Source organism: Antedon bifida, chromosome 6, assembly GCF_963402885.1.
Source record: "Antedon bifida chromosome 6, ecAntBifi1.1, whole genome shotgun sequence".
Lineage (NCBI taxonomy): Eukaryota > Metazoa > Echinodermata > Crinoidea > Comatulida > Antedonidae > Antedon > Antedon bifida.
The window spans coordinates 5,351,746-5,368,203 of record NC_136231.1 but is presented as its reverse complement, the minus strand read 5'-3'; the positions used below and the strand labels follow the sequence as shown (position 1 = coordinate 5,368,203).

Sequence of the window (16,458 nt, the reverse complement as noted above, 5' to 3'; positions counted from 1 at the left end):
CTATTCTCCGTCAAATTAGTCACGTCCGACTCATGAAAAGCAAGAAAGGTAGAGATAGATTTCTCGGTAAAAGAAAAGGATAATATATTGAAAGATAAATGACATACATTTTTTTTTGCAAAGGAATAGTACGTTGGATATCATATTGTAGAAAGCCGGGTCTCGTTTTCATTTTTGACTGTCGTTAATACATACAGTACGATCTAATGAATTGTTACCTCTGCCAGAATAGCGAGGGGATGTTGTCGAACGCGTGTGTGTGTTTGTTTCTTTCTATATTTGGTGGTTAGCAGGATTACTAAAAAATGTATTGCCCTAAGATTTTAAGGGGTGGTTTCATACTGTAGCTGCGAACATGTAATTAAATTTTTATGTCGGAGTGCTCTTTTAGTTTTTGTTGTATTTATACTTCATGGGTAGATATTAAATATAGCTCTTTATTATACCTAAAATAACGTCAGTGTCCAACTGCCAGTGTGAAATCAACTGATCATTATCAGTTGGTAGCCACACACACTACTCAGTCATTTTGGGCATATCCACAAGAGCATATTCTAAACTATCATTTCACGAAAAAATGATTCATTTCATTGTCATTAAGAATTGATTTTATAAAAATTACTTTATATGGCAATTTTGTCCTGCTCTGTTCCCATCACTTTTCTGTGGCATAGTTGACTCTCTATAGTTTTAATATAATACCTCTGTGGTTTATAGCAAATAGCACCTAACTTCAGGTGAGTGTTGACAAATACCACTCATCATCGATGGCCTTATTGATAGCATCCTGAGGAGCGGTGAAGACTACCTGGTGTTCTTCACTTAATTACTATACTTTGATTTATCTTTAAGTAGGACAGACTTTAGTAGACACCTTTGGGGTTAAATTGTGTGGTTTATGATAATGGTAACCAGGTTCATCAGCAATTTTGTTGACATAAATAAAGACATTAGTATCAAAATATGCTGCTTGTTTTCAAATAAAAGTGTCAAAACATACTGTTAAGCCCAGTGCTGATGTTTGATAGGTGTTAAAATGATTTGATCTATTTATCAACATATGAGATAAAGAATGTGTAGATTAGGGGTTGGGCTGTTGACCATTGTGGTATACTAAATACTGTACAGTAGCTGTTGACCATTGTGGTATACCATATGAAAATGAATTTTGAATGACTATTAATGCAATTTGATAAATTTTAAGTATGTTTTATATGCTCTTTTCTCTAAATACCATCAACATTGCAGTTCAACACTGTGGTATAAGAGATTCCGGCTACGGCTCCAGTTCATGTTTGTGTCAGAATTTTCGTCTTCACAAGCCATACGTATCAAATAAAAAGATTGCTGCATTACGTGTCACAAAAATAAAATAATTTGATATGTTGACACTGGAACTGAAAGAGATGTGAAAGGTCCTTAAACCTGTTCTATTCAAAGTATGCATGTGAACACAGCTTTAAATATTATTTATATAATTATATTATATAAATCCAAAGGCAAATTACTGAAAAAATGACAATGCTGTGGGTATCAGTGGCTGGATCTCAATGGAGATACAGAAAAAAAAGAGCGAAAAGCTAAATCAAAACGATAAGTAAAACAGCCAGAAAAGTTTGCAGAGCTTTCGGGCAACACTAGCCCTTCATCAGTGCAAGTGAAGGAATTTGGATAACGTCATAGTATAAGAGCTGGCAAGTGCTGCCTGGGTGGACAGGAATAAAAGAAATACAACAAAAGGAGGCAGGGTGGAGTCTGAATGAGAGTAGAAAACAAAGAAGGTAGCTTGGTATATTATATAATATATATAGATATTTTTTTCTACTTAAAATTAAAAAAGCATATTATTATTATTATTCATAAGGTAAACAGGGGGTCTACAGTTTTTTTTTGCAGTGCTATACTGATAACTGGAATTTAAGAAAGGCACACAGGAAATTCAGAGACAGACAGGGGGCAGAGACAGACACTAGACATCCAGGAGACACTGATAGACAGTGTAGCTACAGAATGGTTCAGTGGTTGTTCATGTTCTAGTTCAAATGAAATGTAAAGATTGGTCAAAGAAATTCTAATATAATATTTTTATATTTATATTAACTGTAACTGTATTAATTTTTTTACTCTAGACTGTTACTATGATGGCTTAAATCCAAATATTTCCCTACAGCACTCAGTGTAAACCTAATAAGCGTGAAATAATGACAGGAAACTCAATTTTAACCAAATTACAAATACAGTCGTAACTGTCATTGGCCATCTATGTACTCCATTAGCATTTGTTGTCATCACGATTTATTTTGCCATTGACCCCGAAATCACCTTTTTCACTAATTTTAGGTCACTATGAGAAAAAAATCACCTAAGTGATGTTTACAACTTCCTGACCTATCTGATTAGAAACATTAATTGAGGTTTAGATCTAAATAGATAGTGAGTCCATCTGTAAGTTCATGGATAATTGAAGGTTGATGATCAAACCTACAGTTTGCTGTTGTGCCGATGTTCTGATGATGGAGGTAACTTCAGGTCTGTTATTGGCACGAATGACACTACACATAATGTGTGAACAAATTACCTACTATAGTATTTAGCTACAGAACATGTATTGCAAACCTAAAATAAGTGTTAAAACTTATAACAATAACTTATATAATAATAATAATAGATCGTACAGTATTTCATCAATCAACTTCCAGTATACTTTTCCACTCTTACTTTTACTGTACTGTACATACACAGGTTTTTTTGAAGCAAAACTAAATATAGATGCATTCTGTGTAATAATGAATACTGTAGAACTAAAAAAAATAATATTTGCGCATCATACAAATTGAAATAGAATTGCATATTATTGTACAGTATGTACAGTACTGGATGTTTAGATCATACAAAATCAATATTCTTATTATGTTCCTTCAAGTTATTTTACTATACTGTATTTTCATTAAGCTATTAAATGCAAGCATACATTATGTCAGTATATTGTGCTTATGCTCACGTTAATCCCGTTCTTCAACAATAATCCCTAGATTCAGTACACCAACCAGAAGCAGCCATATTATTTTGCATTAGCGTATGCTCTCAACAGACATAATGCCAAATTATACTTGTAAAGTCGTACATATGAAGTAGCGCCTGTTCATGTCAATTTTAAAATCTTGTTGAATTTGATCAGAGATCTATAAAAATCGATTCGATTGTTTGATGAAATATAGTGTTAGATTACAATATTGAAACTACAAAAACTGACCGAATTGCTTAGCTCAGCTCACATTAAAAACATGCAATAAAACATTTTGTTTACTTTATGTATTGTAACTATAAACAGGATGATATGAATTTCAATCCATCTTGAATCTGTCATGTAGGAAAAATAATTTCCAAGTTTATGTTTTACTACTGTAGTAAACAAGAGTTATTCTAGCTCAGCTGTAATTCCCTTTCAGCTTATTTGAACAAATTTGTCCTACATGTTTTTTATCTTCACAAGTAGGCTTTAAACATGACTGTGATTATGGCAAGAAGTCCTCTATCAATGCAGTAGACCTATTACTTAAAGCACAACTTATGTGCAAAAAATTACCAGGCTATTTCAACTTTTAAGGAGGGTGCAGAGACATGTGTTTGTTTCAGTTTTGTTTTGGAGATCTGGAGAAGGCCTTCGATAGAGTGGAAAGGGGCCTTGGAAAATAAAGGCCTGCAATTTAACATGGCAAAGATGAAAGTGCTAGATGATTCATGTGGTAGAAGAGGCCAAAGTAAACCCACGTGGTGTAAAAGGGAAGATGAGTGCTGTTAAGCTGGCAGAAAGGAGGAACACAAGGGAGCTCATGGAACATCTAGGTCTGAGTGAAACAATCGTGGAAGTCTTTATAAGGAGTAGCTTGAGATGAATGGGAGAAGAGATGAATGGGAGAAAAGATGAAGATGAACCAGTAAAGAGAGCTTGGCAGTTTGGAAGTTGGAGGTAAAAGAGAAAGAGGACAGCCAAAGGTAACATGGAAAAATGTGGTAAAGAAGGAAAGCAGAAAAGTTGATTTGGAGGAACATGACGAGCAAGAAAGGAAGAAGTAAAGAGATGGTGTAGCGAAGAAAGCCAACTCAAATAAAAGATAATGATGAAATTTTAACTGTGGTATCATAATTATTAAAAACCAATAAAGTAGATTGGGATTAGATACGATCTAGATTTGCGTGTGTCTACCACACACAAGTGAATATAATGAAATATCTCATTTAAGTGTGATTGGTGAATATGGTACCTCAGCACCTCTTATATAAACTGTTAAAACTAAAACATTGTTTAAGTACCATCAATTTCAAGTACTATAACTATAGCTATACAATTCACAAAGTACAATGATTAAAAAATCTGACGTGGGAAAAATATTTTCCCACAGAAAATAAAATGAGTATAGGGTATAGGTAAAATAGGTCACCCTATTTATTAATTTTTAACAATACTATAGAATAATGAATTGATTAATTTCTTAAAGATGTATTGTCCCTTTGACTAATTCCAAAAAAATAAAAAATAAAAGATTTCGAAAAAAGGTGGGTCATTCTAAAGTATCATAATAGTTATTAACTATCACCAAAAATTTGTCGAAAAAAAAATCATTTAACTGAAATACAGACGTTTTTTTGTTAAAAAAATAACTTTGACTTCCAGTCAAAGTTTTCGATCAAAACATATCCCATAATGAAACGCGCTTGTTTGGCTACTCTGTATGCATAATCATAAAACTTCCTCACGATCTGTGTGAAAATACCTTCTCAACCGTGACGAGTTGTAAACAATCCTAATTAGCATAAGCATAATGCGTACTCGTGGTTTGAAATCTTTGTTTACTTTCGCTCGCGACGATTTTCCAGACGAAATGTAATCAAACTAATTTACCTGTTAATTACGTATACTTGTTGTTTTTGGCTCGAATTTTCGACTTAAAGTGAATAACTTTAATATTACTTTGATATGGCCAATTTAAATTTAGAATATTTTGACCTTCATTTTTTTGTGTTTCAAGGGACAATACATCTTTAATATCACTTTGAAGTAAAGAAATTGTATAATTGAATACTTTTTATATTTACTCGGTAGCCTATCCTATTTATTGACAATTTTCAGGTATTGAACTCTTTCGACAAAAGGGCTCTCAAATTTAAGTGGTCCTTTTGTCACACATTATTCCAAAAAACATCATGGTCAAAAACGTTGTTGGGACACTATTTAGTTTTTTTATGCCATCATTAGTGTAGGAATTAGTGGAAGGAAGGGAGGGGGAGAGGTGAAGGACTCTAAAAATAAACTATGAGATGTCAAGATTAAGCTGAAACTAAACATTAACTTTCAAATTTCTTCCTAAAATATGAACTTATCCATGATTAAGACCTCAATAAAGACAATGAACCTAATACTGTATATATTTTTTTAAAATATCCAACTCTGCAGCTATGCACCTTGTTTCGTGGTCAATACCACCCTACACATTGGCAGCTTTATCCACTAAAAGTACAACAGTTAGAATTCAATAAGTCTAATAAAATGATTTGTAAAAATAAACATGTAGACAATTGCATTCAGCAATACTTCAAATGGAATTCTATGGTTGAATGTGAACGATCTGTGCAAAACAAACAAATAAGTTGAACAGGAAGTTATCAACATGATCAATGCCCATACCATGCTATAGATTATTCTATATGCTACCTTATACAATACCTAAGTGCGACACATCATAAATCATTGCTATATATGCAATACACTAACAAAAAATAGTTTTAAATACATTGAATGAGGTTAAAAGGTATATCTCGTTAGATCTGTTGATGATGATCTACCCTACAAAATTACAAAGCATAGGCCTACTGTATATTGTAATCAAATAAAGAATATGGCTTTCACAATATATGAAGCACCAGACAGATATCATCAGTGCATTCCTAAAAAAAATAGTATTTTCAAAGCATGTTAATTACAACTAAATAAACTTCAGGTACCACATACTTATAGTGACAGATTTACCAAAATGGTAATATTATGGAAATACAGTACATGCAAACTACTCCGAATAATCAGAAAATCGTTTTGAGCATGCTCATAAACATTTTCTATTTACCACGGAAATTCTTTATCAAGACTACTAAAATTAATAATTCAAGAACTCTCATTTTAAAAGAAAAAAATGTTACCTTTGAGCCTAAAATTGTGTTTTCATAGCCTACGGTCTTAACATATCAAGATGTTGAAAACGATAATCTTTGCTAACCAGCATGTCCACGCTACAGGATAGATAGGTGGGCTAGACTTTACAGCGTAAGAAGCTAGACGAATGAGTCAGGGTACTTCACAAGGATTGTGTCCAAATTCCGTAAAGTATCAAGGGAAGAACTAATCTTCCGGTGTGTATATTACATTGTGGTGGATTATCAGTGTATTACACATGTTTTCCCCACATAAGAATTAACCAGGGACTTGAACAGCATGTATGATTATCACAAAAAAAGTATAATAATTACATGAATGAATCTTTAAATGAGTTAATATAATTAGGCCTACATATGATGAAATATTTAACATGGCGTACTCATACCATGAATGCAATCTTAAAAATGTTTGTTGTAGTGGATAGCAAGTGAATTGTAAATGTAACTGTGATAAAAGAAAAGAACATGGAACATATCTCCAACACTACTACTAAATATAAGCCTATTGGCATTTACTAAATACATTCAGACAATAAGAATGGTTTCTGGAATGACAATATATACTCTGGATTAGAAAATCTTCCATAATATTTTATAAAAGAGGAAATCGCCTTACAATCTTTTACAGGTGATTGGATATTAATAAATAGGTCTACAGGGTAGGGGAGAATGTCCTTATATTAGGTAAATAAATCTAGGGCATATATTGTTTGATTACAGAACAATTACTTTAAGGTATGCCAGTTGTTAAGGTATGGCCATTGACAGTCTATCAGTTTCTCAAGTACAGTAGTTTCATCCGGTTCAACACATATTTTTACATACATTTGGGCACGTTATAACTAGTTCTACCCCACCCAGCACGTTAAAGATTGGTCTTAAGGTTCACATTTTCAAGCAGTATTTAGTTTCTAAAGAATTCCATACAATAGCTACTTCCGATTCAAAGATTGTGTGCAAGTTGTCAATGTCAGTGACAAAGCACATTTAGAAGTTTTCCAAGCTTCTGTGGTTACATTTTAAATCTTACAAAAAGAAGGAAATCCACAAAAATGACACTATCATAAAGTACTAAATCCAAACATTTTCAGAAAGCGAGGAATGATATCATAGAGATAGGAGTAATAATGATAATCATTTGATACTTAACAGTTTTATTTGAATTTATAATTTAAAGCCATCTTGATCTGTTTTAATAAATCAACACAATTTGAATCAATGACATTGCTAAGAGCCTATTAGATAAAAATCACACTAATATAAAATAGTTACTTGTAACAAAAAAAAACAGATAAACAGGTTTGAGGCCTAAAAAAACACAGGTAAACTATCCTTGTGAAATCGGACAAAGCAAATTATTATTTTTATCATGGCGGTAAATTATCATCCTTGCCGATGGATAAATAGAAGTAGCAAAAACTTAACCTCATGATGAGATTGACGCCAACGATTCAAACATTTATCAAGAAATAATTGGTTTTAACAACAACCAGAATTCTATTCTAACAACAAGCATAATGTAACCTATATAGCCTTGAACCTGAAAATGTTTCAGTAAATTAAAAAAAATAAACAAATTCTACTCAAATTTGTAAAAAAGTGTTATTATTATTATTATTGACACACTTGAAGCGATGCTTAAGCGTTAAAAGCAGGGAAAAGTTCACAATTCCCTGGTTAAAAGTAAACCAAATTACTATAGCTTAGTTAGTACATTATCAGGCCACAAACCTGATATATAATTTTATTTTAGAAAGGTCATGCCATGCATGGAAATTATTTCTCCATGTGCCATGTGATATATACGTATAAGATAATAATGTTTATTAATACTAATAGGAGAAATTCAATGTTAATATTTTACCATGGAGATTTCTCCATGATTGTTTGTTTATCTACTCACAGGTAAACTGTTCCAATACACTATAACAATCAACTAATTATATTTACTCATCAATGTGACTAATTAAATTGATTATCATGGTTGTTGTAATTGGCATTGAAAACTTTAAAGTACAACCGCTCAAATCAGCTGATCAGTCGCTGTGAAATTGAATTAGGCTCAATGTTATGTGTACATACAGTAGCATCTTGCAGGGGAAACGTTTTAAATCATTGCCATAATGTTGTTAAATTGAAAACGTACATTACATTGGTTGTGATTTAATGCATAGTATAAACACATGGTTTCTTTAAATTGTTGGCTAGAAGGAATATTATACCAGTATACAATAAACCAATACCAGAAACAATATTAATACCGGAACCAACTATAGTAAAATATAATCAACCAACCATATTTTCAGACTACTATACTATTTTGCTAGATTTTAATCTTATATATGATAGGGATTATGCTTTCAAGCAGCTTAAATAAGATTAAATCAGTAATCTGTTGAAAACCAGAGATAAGGTTTTAATAACCTGTTTTCAATTGAAAAAAGGCCAAAATAAACTTCAAATAACCAGTTTATTTATAGTCATACTATATTTTTATATAAATAGACAGACAGATATAACTGCATTGTTGCTCCTTAAATAACTTCATACATTAGTGTGTGATAGTGAAAATAGGGCTATACAAAAGAAAAACTTTTACCTCTGCTGTCAATAATATCTATGATGCGTTGTATATAAAACTGGCACATTAACAGTTAAATGGCATTCCAACAATCTATTTGTGCTTTTAACCGATATTTTGAATACACCATTTATTTCAAGTTTGTCCAGTTTCTGCAGCTTGTTTCTACACTCTAATTTATTCACAGGTTAATTAATTGGTTTATTATCAGGTCACAGCAGAAACAGGCCTGGTGATGGAAGAGGAAGTTGACTGATAAGACTTATCAATGATTATCATTATTATTTATTATATCTTATATATCTTAAGGCAATTGCACTTCTGTATAGTTACTTTTTGGAATATTAATTATGAAAATGTAATCAAGAATAAGCAAGATCATAAAAATATTAAATCGATACCATATGTACGGTAAATAAAGGGCCGATAGCTCTATCGCTTAAGGTAGTAATTGTCCTTAGTTCATCAATACTGACCATTGCTAATCAAGCTTATCATAATTAAAGAGGTCATTACTCTACAGGTCATGAACTAAAATGGCACTGTGGTTAAGACGCAAGCCTTTAAGAAAATGTTTGGGTTCAACCCTTCATCACATAATACATTGTACGACTATGTTCAAAAAGTTAGACGAACTAGGCCCTATAACATAATCTATTTGGTAGTGTAAAGATCAATATTGGTGAACCTACTCGCCATGACAAAAAACTTATTACTTTAGTGCCAATTTTATTGGGTAAAAATGTAATTTGGTATTCAAACAGTATTTATTGGTAACACATTTATTGAAGGATTATACATTTTTTTTAAATCAAATTAAGCAAAACTTGATGAAGTTGAAGACAGGGTCTATAACAAGCATGAAGTTAGCAGACAGATTTATTGAGGGAAATGTATTGGTACAAATGTATTAGGAACACATTCACTAGGGTCAAATTTAAAGTATCTTCAGAAAATCAAACCAGAATGATTGAATTAGACCTATCTCGGGTAATGTATTTATTTAATTGAAGTATCATTAGTAAATTAAATAACCCTTAATTTTTAATAAGATGATAGGGTCAATGAATTCAGATATTGGTTGTGATAAATAAAAGTGAACAGTCCAGACTAAATTTTACAACTTTTTATGCACAGAGTGAAATTTTTTTGAAATTGTATATATTTCATCTGCATTCATTAATGATTAAATACTCATAAAATCCTAAACATTTTGAAGAATTAGAAAACTGAAAGGACGTTCTTATCAGGATCATTTGCTTCAAGCATGTTCCGTGAAGATGAAAAACATTGAAACGAACGCCAAACTCTTTAGAAGAAATCCTAGTTGTTCAGCATTACAGTACATCGATAAATATCAGTTAAATCAGAGAAACTTAATTAATTAATTGCAAAGCATTAGGGATAAATCAAACAGCTTAAAATAACACTATCAGAAGTTTTATGGATGTGGGTTTTGCAGTACCTTTTGCTTGCACTTTTATAATTTGTAAACTTCTTGAGAAATTATGTATCATTTTAATTCCCACTCACAACTACTAAGAAGTATACAATGAATAGGAAAAATGATTTATGAAAGAAGGTAATCTACTGAGAAAATTGTGTGTACTGTATGTATTCATTCATTTTGTTGAATACTATACATTCTTTGCTTTTATGTTTGACACGAAATTGAAATCTGTATTTTTCTTTAGTAATCGTACAATAAAATTTAAAAAGACTTGTGGAATGATATGATAATTCAATTGATTTATCAATATTAACCAGGGCAAACCGTTCTAATGCGTTGTACCGTACGAGCAACTACGAGCCTGATCTATTAATAGCTCTTAGTCGTTGATGAATCACATAGTGCGCAACCATCAACATGAGGTTATGGCCGTTATTGCGTTTCTTGCAGAATCTGTGACAATGTGAAATTTGTCAACAGATTGAGTCAGTTAGAATATGATGATTCATTCCACAAATCTTTGCTAAATTATGCTAATATGCTTATTACAAGACCTAGTATATAGAGTGTTAGACATTATTAAGTAGTAATTAAAAGAGAAACTAAGTGTGAATAAATTAATGTTTTCTGCCTGACAAATTAATATAAGCAATAAATAATTTATACAATTCGTTTGAAAATTTAATATATACATGCTAATTTTAACGTGTTTGGAAGGAAAGGCAGATATTTGTCATGTAAGATCCTGAAGGATTTACCTGAATACTAAAATAAGAAATGTAAGAATGATGAAGAGATCAGACAGTGAGTAGGCAGTTTGCGACATCGATTGGTTCATGGTAAAACAACCTAATTCTTAAATATGTTTTAATAATTATTTGTATATGTATGTTATAAGGTACAGGTATACATTATTTATGCTTTTATTGTCAATAATTGATATTGTTAAATAAAATACAGTATGTCATAAATGTTTACAATTTTAATTGTGTTTTAAAAAACTAGCTGAAAATCAATGGCAACACTGGTGTATTTAACAAGTTTCACTTTGGGTTTGTGTTCTCTAGGTTTCACCCATCTAGTGGGATTAAAACCTGCACTGAATAATGGAATTTCCCTATCCCAACTCCAGAATACTGGACCTGTATTCAAACTGTCTAATAACAGCTCTATAAGATTTACTTACTGTTTTTACAACATTATTGCATTTTAAACTTGATATACCTGTATAACAATATAAATAATTACATAGTATGTTTCTCATGGTCAGAAATGTAGGTTTTGAAAATAAAACAGTAAAAAGTATAAATTCAATTTATGATTGTAGGTATGGAATATTATACTGCTCTTGGTTATGATTTGAGTATAAATTATGTAAATGGAGTAGCTCTGTGTGTATACAGTCTATCAATACAGTGTTTATAGTGAAGAATCAGACAGAGCGTAGTAATTACACACAGTAATAAGATTAACACACTCCCTTGTGTTAAATGCCACAAACCTCAAGACAGTACCTCACAGCATTAGAAATTCAGGAGAAATAATGATAATTAAAATAAAACATTCCCGTAAGAATAAATAATTTCAATATTCGTGACCACTACCGTTCAGCAAGCTTAATTTCTGACATTAGAAAACGAAATCAAATGGGCAGACAATAGTTTACGACAAATGGTGAAAACAACAGGAAAAACCATGTTATGTCGTTTGATTTCAAGATTGGGTGGAAACATTCTGTCTATCTTGCGTACACAAACCTGTCTGGCATTTAAAAGCAATACGAAAGTAAGCATCGTCATTGTCAAAAATATAACTAGACCTTCACAAATTAATGAAACATCAAAGCAGTACCGTACGGCAATTACAAAACACGAAACAGTAATTGTAAAGAAACACAAAGTAGCCTTCACAAATTAACCAATCAAAACATCAAAAAGGAGACTAATTACATAAATTATGATAGTAATTGATGTGAACAACAATTGATTAATTAATTATCTGAAAGGGTACCGTTTTAAGTTTACTTTCTACTTTGAACTCAATAGGTCAGTATTTATCATCAGTATTATTTACTTTAAAGAACCTTTATAGATATATTTATGTTAACTTTCTGTACTGACTATATTATGTGACCATGCCACCATATGATTTACAAGGCAACTCTTTTTTGTTGAGTCGAGTGGCCGATCAGTTAAGGCAGGGGTGCAGAAAACCATAGCCTTAAAATCAAAACTTGTTCACAGCTGTCCTCAGAAGTGTTTTTTTTTTAATGTAGAAAACAAAACATTACCACATTAACAGAAACAATATTGTTGAATTATTGACCATTGAATAATATCATTGAAATTGTAAAAAATGATATAGAGGAATCTTATTTGAAATCATTTTAAAGGTTGCCAACTAATATATTCATTTAAAAATAACTCAATGACTAGCATTTTGTTTAATGAAATGAGACTATGAATGAAAACCTGCAAACCACATGGACTGTACACCTCCAAGCCATTCCACACAACCTACAGTACACTATACCAAAATTGAATTATTTGTAACACAGTATAATCCAAAAAAATATCCACCACCAAGGACAGACGTCACCCCTCCGACACAGACACACACATCAACTGTGTGGTTATTTTAGACAGATTACACATAAAGGTATGATCTCGGAGGATTATATAAGGAAATATATGGCTGGCACGATAGTTGTTGTCTACTGTCCTATTTGGGGCTTCATCTCAGACATCAAGACTGATTTTTTTTTTTACATTATATTTTTTTTAATAGTACAGAACATGTAAATATTTAAATACTGGCACTGAATTGAAGAAGATATTTAAGTTTTCATAGGCAAGTCAGAAATAATATACACAATATTTCTTTTTAAATTTTATATTTCAATGGTATGGTCCATTCAATATTTGAAAATGGCTATAACCACACAGTAGATCACCCTGGTAGTATACCAAGGTCATTTCTACTATTTTGGATTCAATTCTGTATCAACCACTGAACTACAGTTAATATAATTCTTAATAGTACATTCCACACTAAAAATACAGCTTTGGCAAACAGATAGGGAGATTATAGGAATGATAAAACACCTAGAGCCTGTAATTGTATCACTACACCCTGGCCAGCCTTGATAAATGATATTAAAACCTGCATTCCACAGGTTTCATAGGCCTAGAATCCAGGTAAGCAAAAAAGGATTTCACATTTGATTAGTGTGTTTGTAATTAAAGGGTCTGGCCTAATGACAAATCAACCTGTTTTCTGTGGAACACTAAAATCAAAAGCTTGATTATATAATAGGAAATATCACAGAACAAAGAATTGTGTGGGTTCCATTATAACAGGCACATGCTTACCATGCTCACTAAAGGTAAGCATGGTTCAATATAAATCTACCTGCAATATTTCTGTACAAGCTAGAGTAGTATGACATTATTTTTTTAAAACAAAGAAAATAAACATCTATTTTTTCATCATGGATAACAATCTCTGGATTACACAGAAAGACCACAATTTTTATTCCCAGATAATTAATCTCAGGCAATTTCAAACACAACCTACAGTATCTGTTCCATAAATAAATGTATGCTATTTAATGTTTAACAACTTTAAGTACTTGTAACATACCTTTGCTTGTTCCAGTAATGTATTTTTCTATATAATGTGCACAAATCTATCTTTTAAACATACATAAATACTCTTTGTTAACAAAAATAGTTTAGATACCAGTTGTTACTGCATATAATATGAAAAGCTGGGTGGGATTTTTATCAAGTTTACTTTTACACCACATCCTTCAGTTGAATTGTATATGGGTATGAAAGGATTATTTTGTCATTTTAAAAATGATTCTACTAATAAATTTACCACAAGAACTATAAGCCTTTAACACAATAGGTGTGTGGCTGATATTATGTATTGATAATCTATTGTTATATCTACATACAAAGACCTGATTGACTGTACTTAGTTCATGTTCAGACCTACAGACTTGCGATTTTCTTTTTTTTTGCGGTCATAAAGTACAAATCAGAATTATTTTTAAAAAGCGGTTACCAATGGAAGTATCATCATTAGTACCGGTATTTGATGCGGACATAAACATTTCAATTTGTTTCTTTCAAAATCAAAATTAATCCATTTAAATGTTGTTGGATACTGTACACTGCAAGGCTCTTGCACCTACTATTCTATATTTTTTTTACTATTTTGTATGTGTTAAACAATAATTACATGCATGTTTTTTTACTATATTCATTTTTGTTCTACATTAATGTTCGATTCTCGATGCTGCTGCCATTGTTGTCGTGATTGTGAAAAATGCATTGTTGGTGACAATCGAAGGTTAGACTAATGAATGTTGGTTAAAACACATTTCAAAGCAAACGACATGACCAGTAAGGTTTCAGATACATTAATCAGAACAAAAATGGTTCTACTCCATGATTCAGACATGAATGATACACGGACTGGTCATTAAACAAATAACTATATGTTACTGTACATATAAATCCTTGTCTTTTCTTCTGCTCATAATGCAAATAAATGGAAAATAATTATACAATATTATTTTTATAATATATCGACAGCATTCTGCTCAAATTGAGTATTATGTTTTAGTATGTATTAGTTGCTAATTTTTTGATAAAAACTGCATCAGCGATAACCGTATTGTGTAATCATTATTATTTACTATATCAGAATTCGCTAATAATTGCGCTATTTTTTATGTCTAAATCTGTAAATATGTAAATTTACATACCTTCTTCTTTCAAGAAATGCCGTACTTTCCTTTTATTATTTGAAGTTGACTCGACTGGATTTGCTACTACCACGTAATTCCCATCATCCGAGATATTTAAGAAAAATAAATAATATATCGTCTCTATGATAGGTTCTATGATGCAAGGCTCATCAGTTCCTAGTCCTACAACCATAAATTCTTTACTGTTGATCTCTCCTTTTAGTACTCTGATCTTGTTAACAGTAGCAGCAGGCATACCCTTGTTCCAGGATACAACTTTGGCATCAACTACAATTGGAGCCAAGTATGTCTTTGATTCTATGCTAAATTCATCATTCTCATCAGGTACACACGCCTGGCAAACATACGCACCACAAATCGCGAAAAAACACAACGTAAATAACGTCCTCCACATTTTAAAGTTAGCGAATTTATGTTATCCGACGGCAAATAAATAAATAAATATATATATATATATATGTTCTGTATATATATGTATATATATGTTCTCTTGTCTTTATGTACGACTAGCCTGGATGTCTTATCCAACGTGTTAGCTAGACTCAAATGACAGGCGGTTCTTTTGAGTTAAACTATTACCGCAAAACAACGTTACACCCGGAAGAAAACGTTCTAAGCACACGACAGCGTACACTGTGTTGTGCTATGTATGATGTCACAACAAGTAGGCCGGTCCTAGATTGATTGAAGGCTTTGATGGGCGGAGCTCTGGGTACATAACCCCAAAATACTAAACTTACAACATCACTGATCGTCTGGGCTTTATTAAAAGAAATTAAAACTAATTCCTCCAATATCACATGGCTACTAATACCATAAATGATTTTATTATTATTTCATCCTAATTATCGGGCAATAATGTATATAATGTATTCATCATAGATGTAACAACAAAACGTGTATAATAATTTAATTTCTATAATAAATTAACTTTAGCTAGCTATTTTGAATAATACAGTAAGTATGTAATGTAATGGTGATAATTAATACACGATATATTTATGAAATTGACTTGACTGAATCCCACACCCTTCCTGTTACCTTGATATGTCGCAGTTTGAATGACTATTCAACCATAAAAAAACGATGACACTGGCATTCAGTATCATGTATTTCAAATAGTTCAACCATAGAGATATTATAGTGAACTATAATATCTCTATGGTTCAACGAAATGTAATTCATGGATTGACTGACAATTGTCGGATTGAAAATAGTAATGGACGCACGTAATTATAAAAAATAAATAAATATTGATTAATAATAATTGATATACAATGACTTATATTAGCTGTTGCGTAATTTGTTGTCGGTTGCTGAGTTTAAATTTTCAATTGTTTTTACACAGTCTGAGCCCTATAGGCCTAATAAAATGACTATAAAAGAAGAAACTATGACACTGAACTACAAAATGAGAATAATTCCAAGACAATGGTT

General features: G+C 31.5%; 1 protein-coding gene across 4 annotated transcripts in view; it reads right to left on the bottom strand.

The window, feature by feature from the left end:
- The window catches only part of LOC144845293 (uncharacterized), a 90,496-nt gene extending 74,948 nt beyond the window's left edge, over window positions 1-15,548 (bottom strand). For 3 of the 4 annotated variants that reach the window (XM_078702504.1, XM_078702506.1, XM_078702505.1), the window contains exon 1: window positions 15,019-15,542. In XM_078702504.1, coding sequence (XP_078558630.1) covers window positions 15,019-15,415 — 397 coding nt within the window. In that variant the 5' untranslated portion in view covers window positions 15,416-15,542. Of the gene's footprint in view, window positions 1-15,018 lie in introns of all 4 variants that reach the window. The other variant, XM_078702508.1, reaches the window with a different exon arrangement.
- Between the last annotated feature and the right edge of the window lie 910 nt (window positions 15,549-16,458).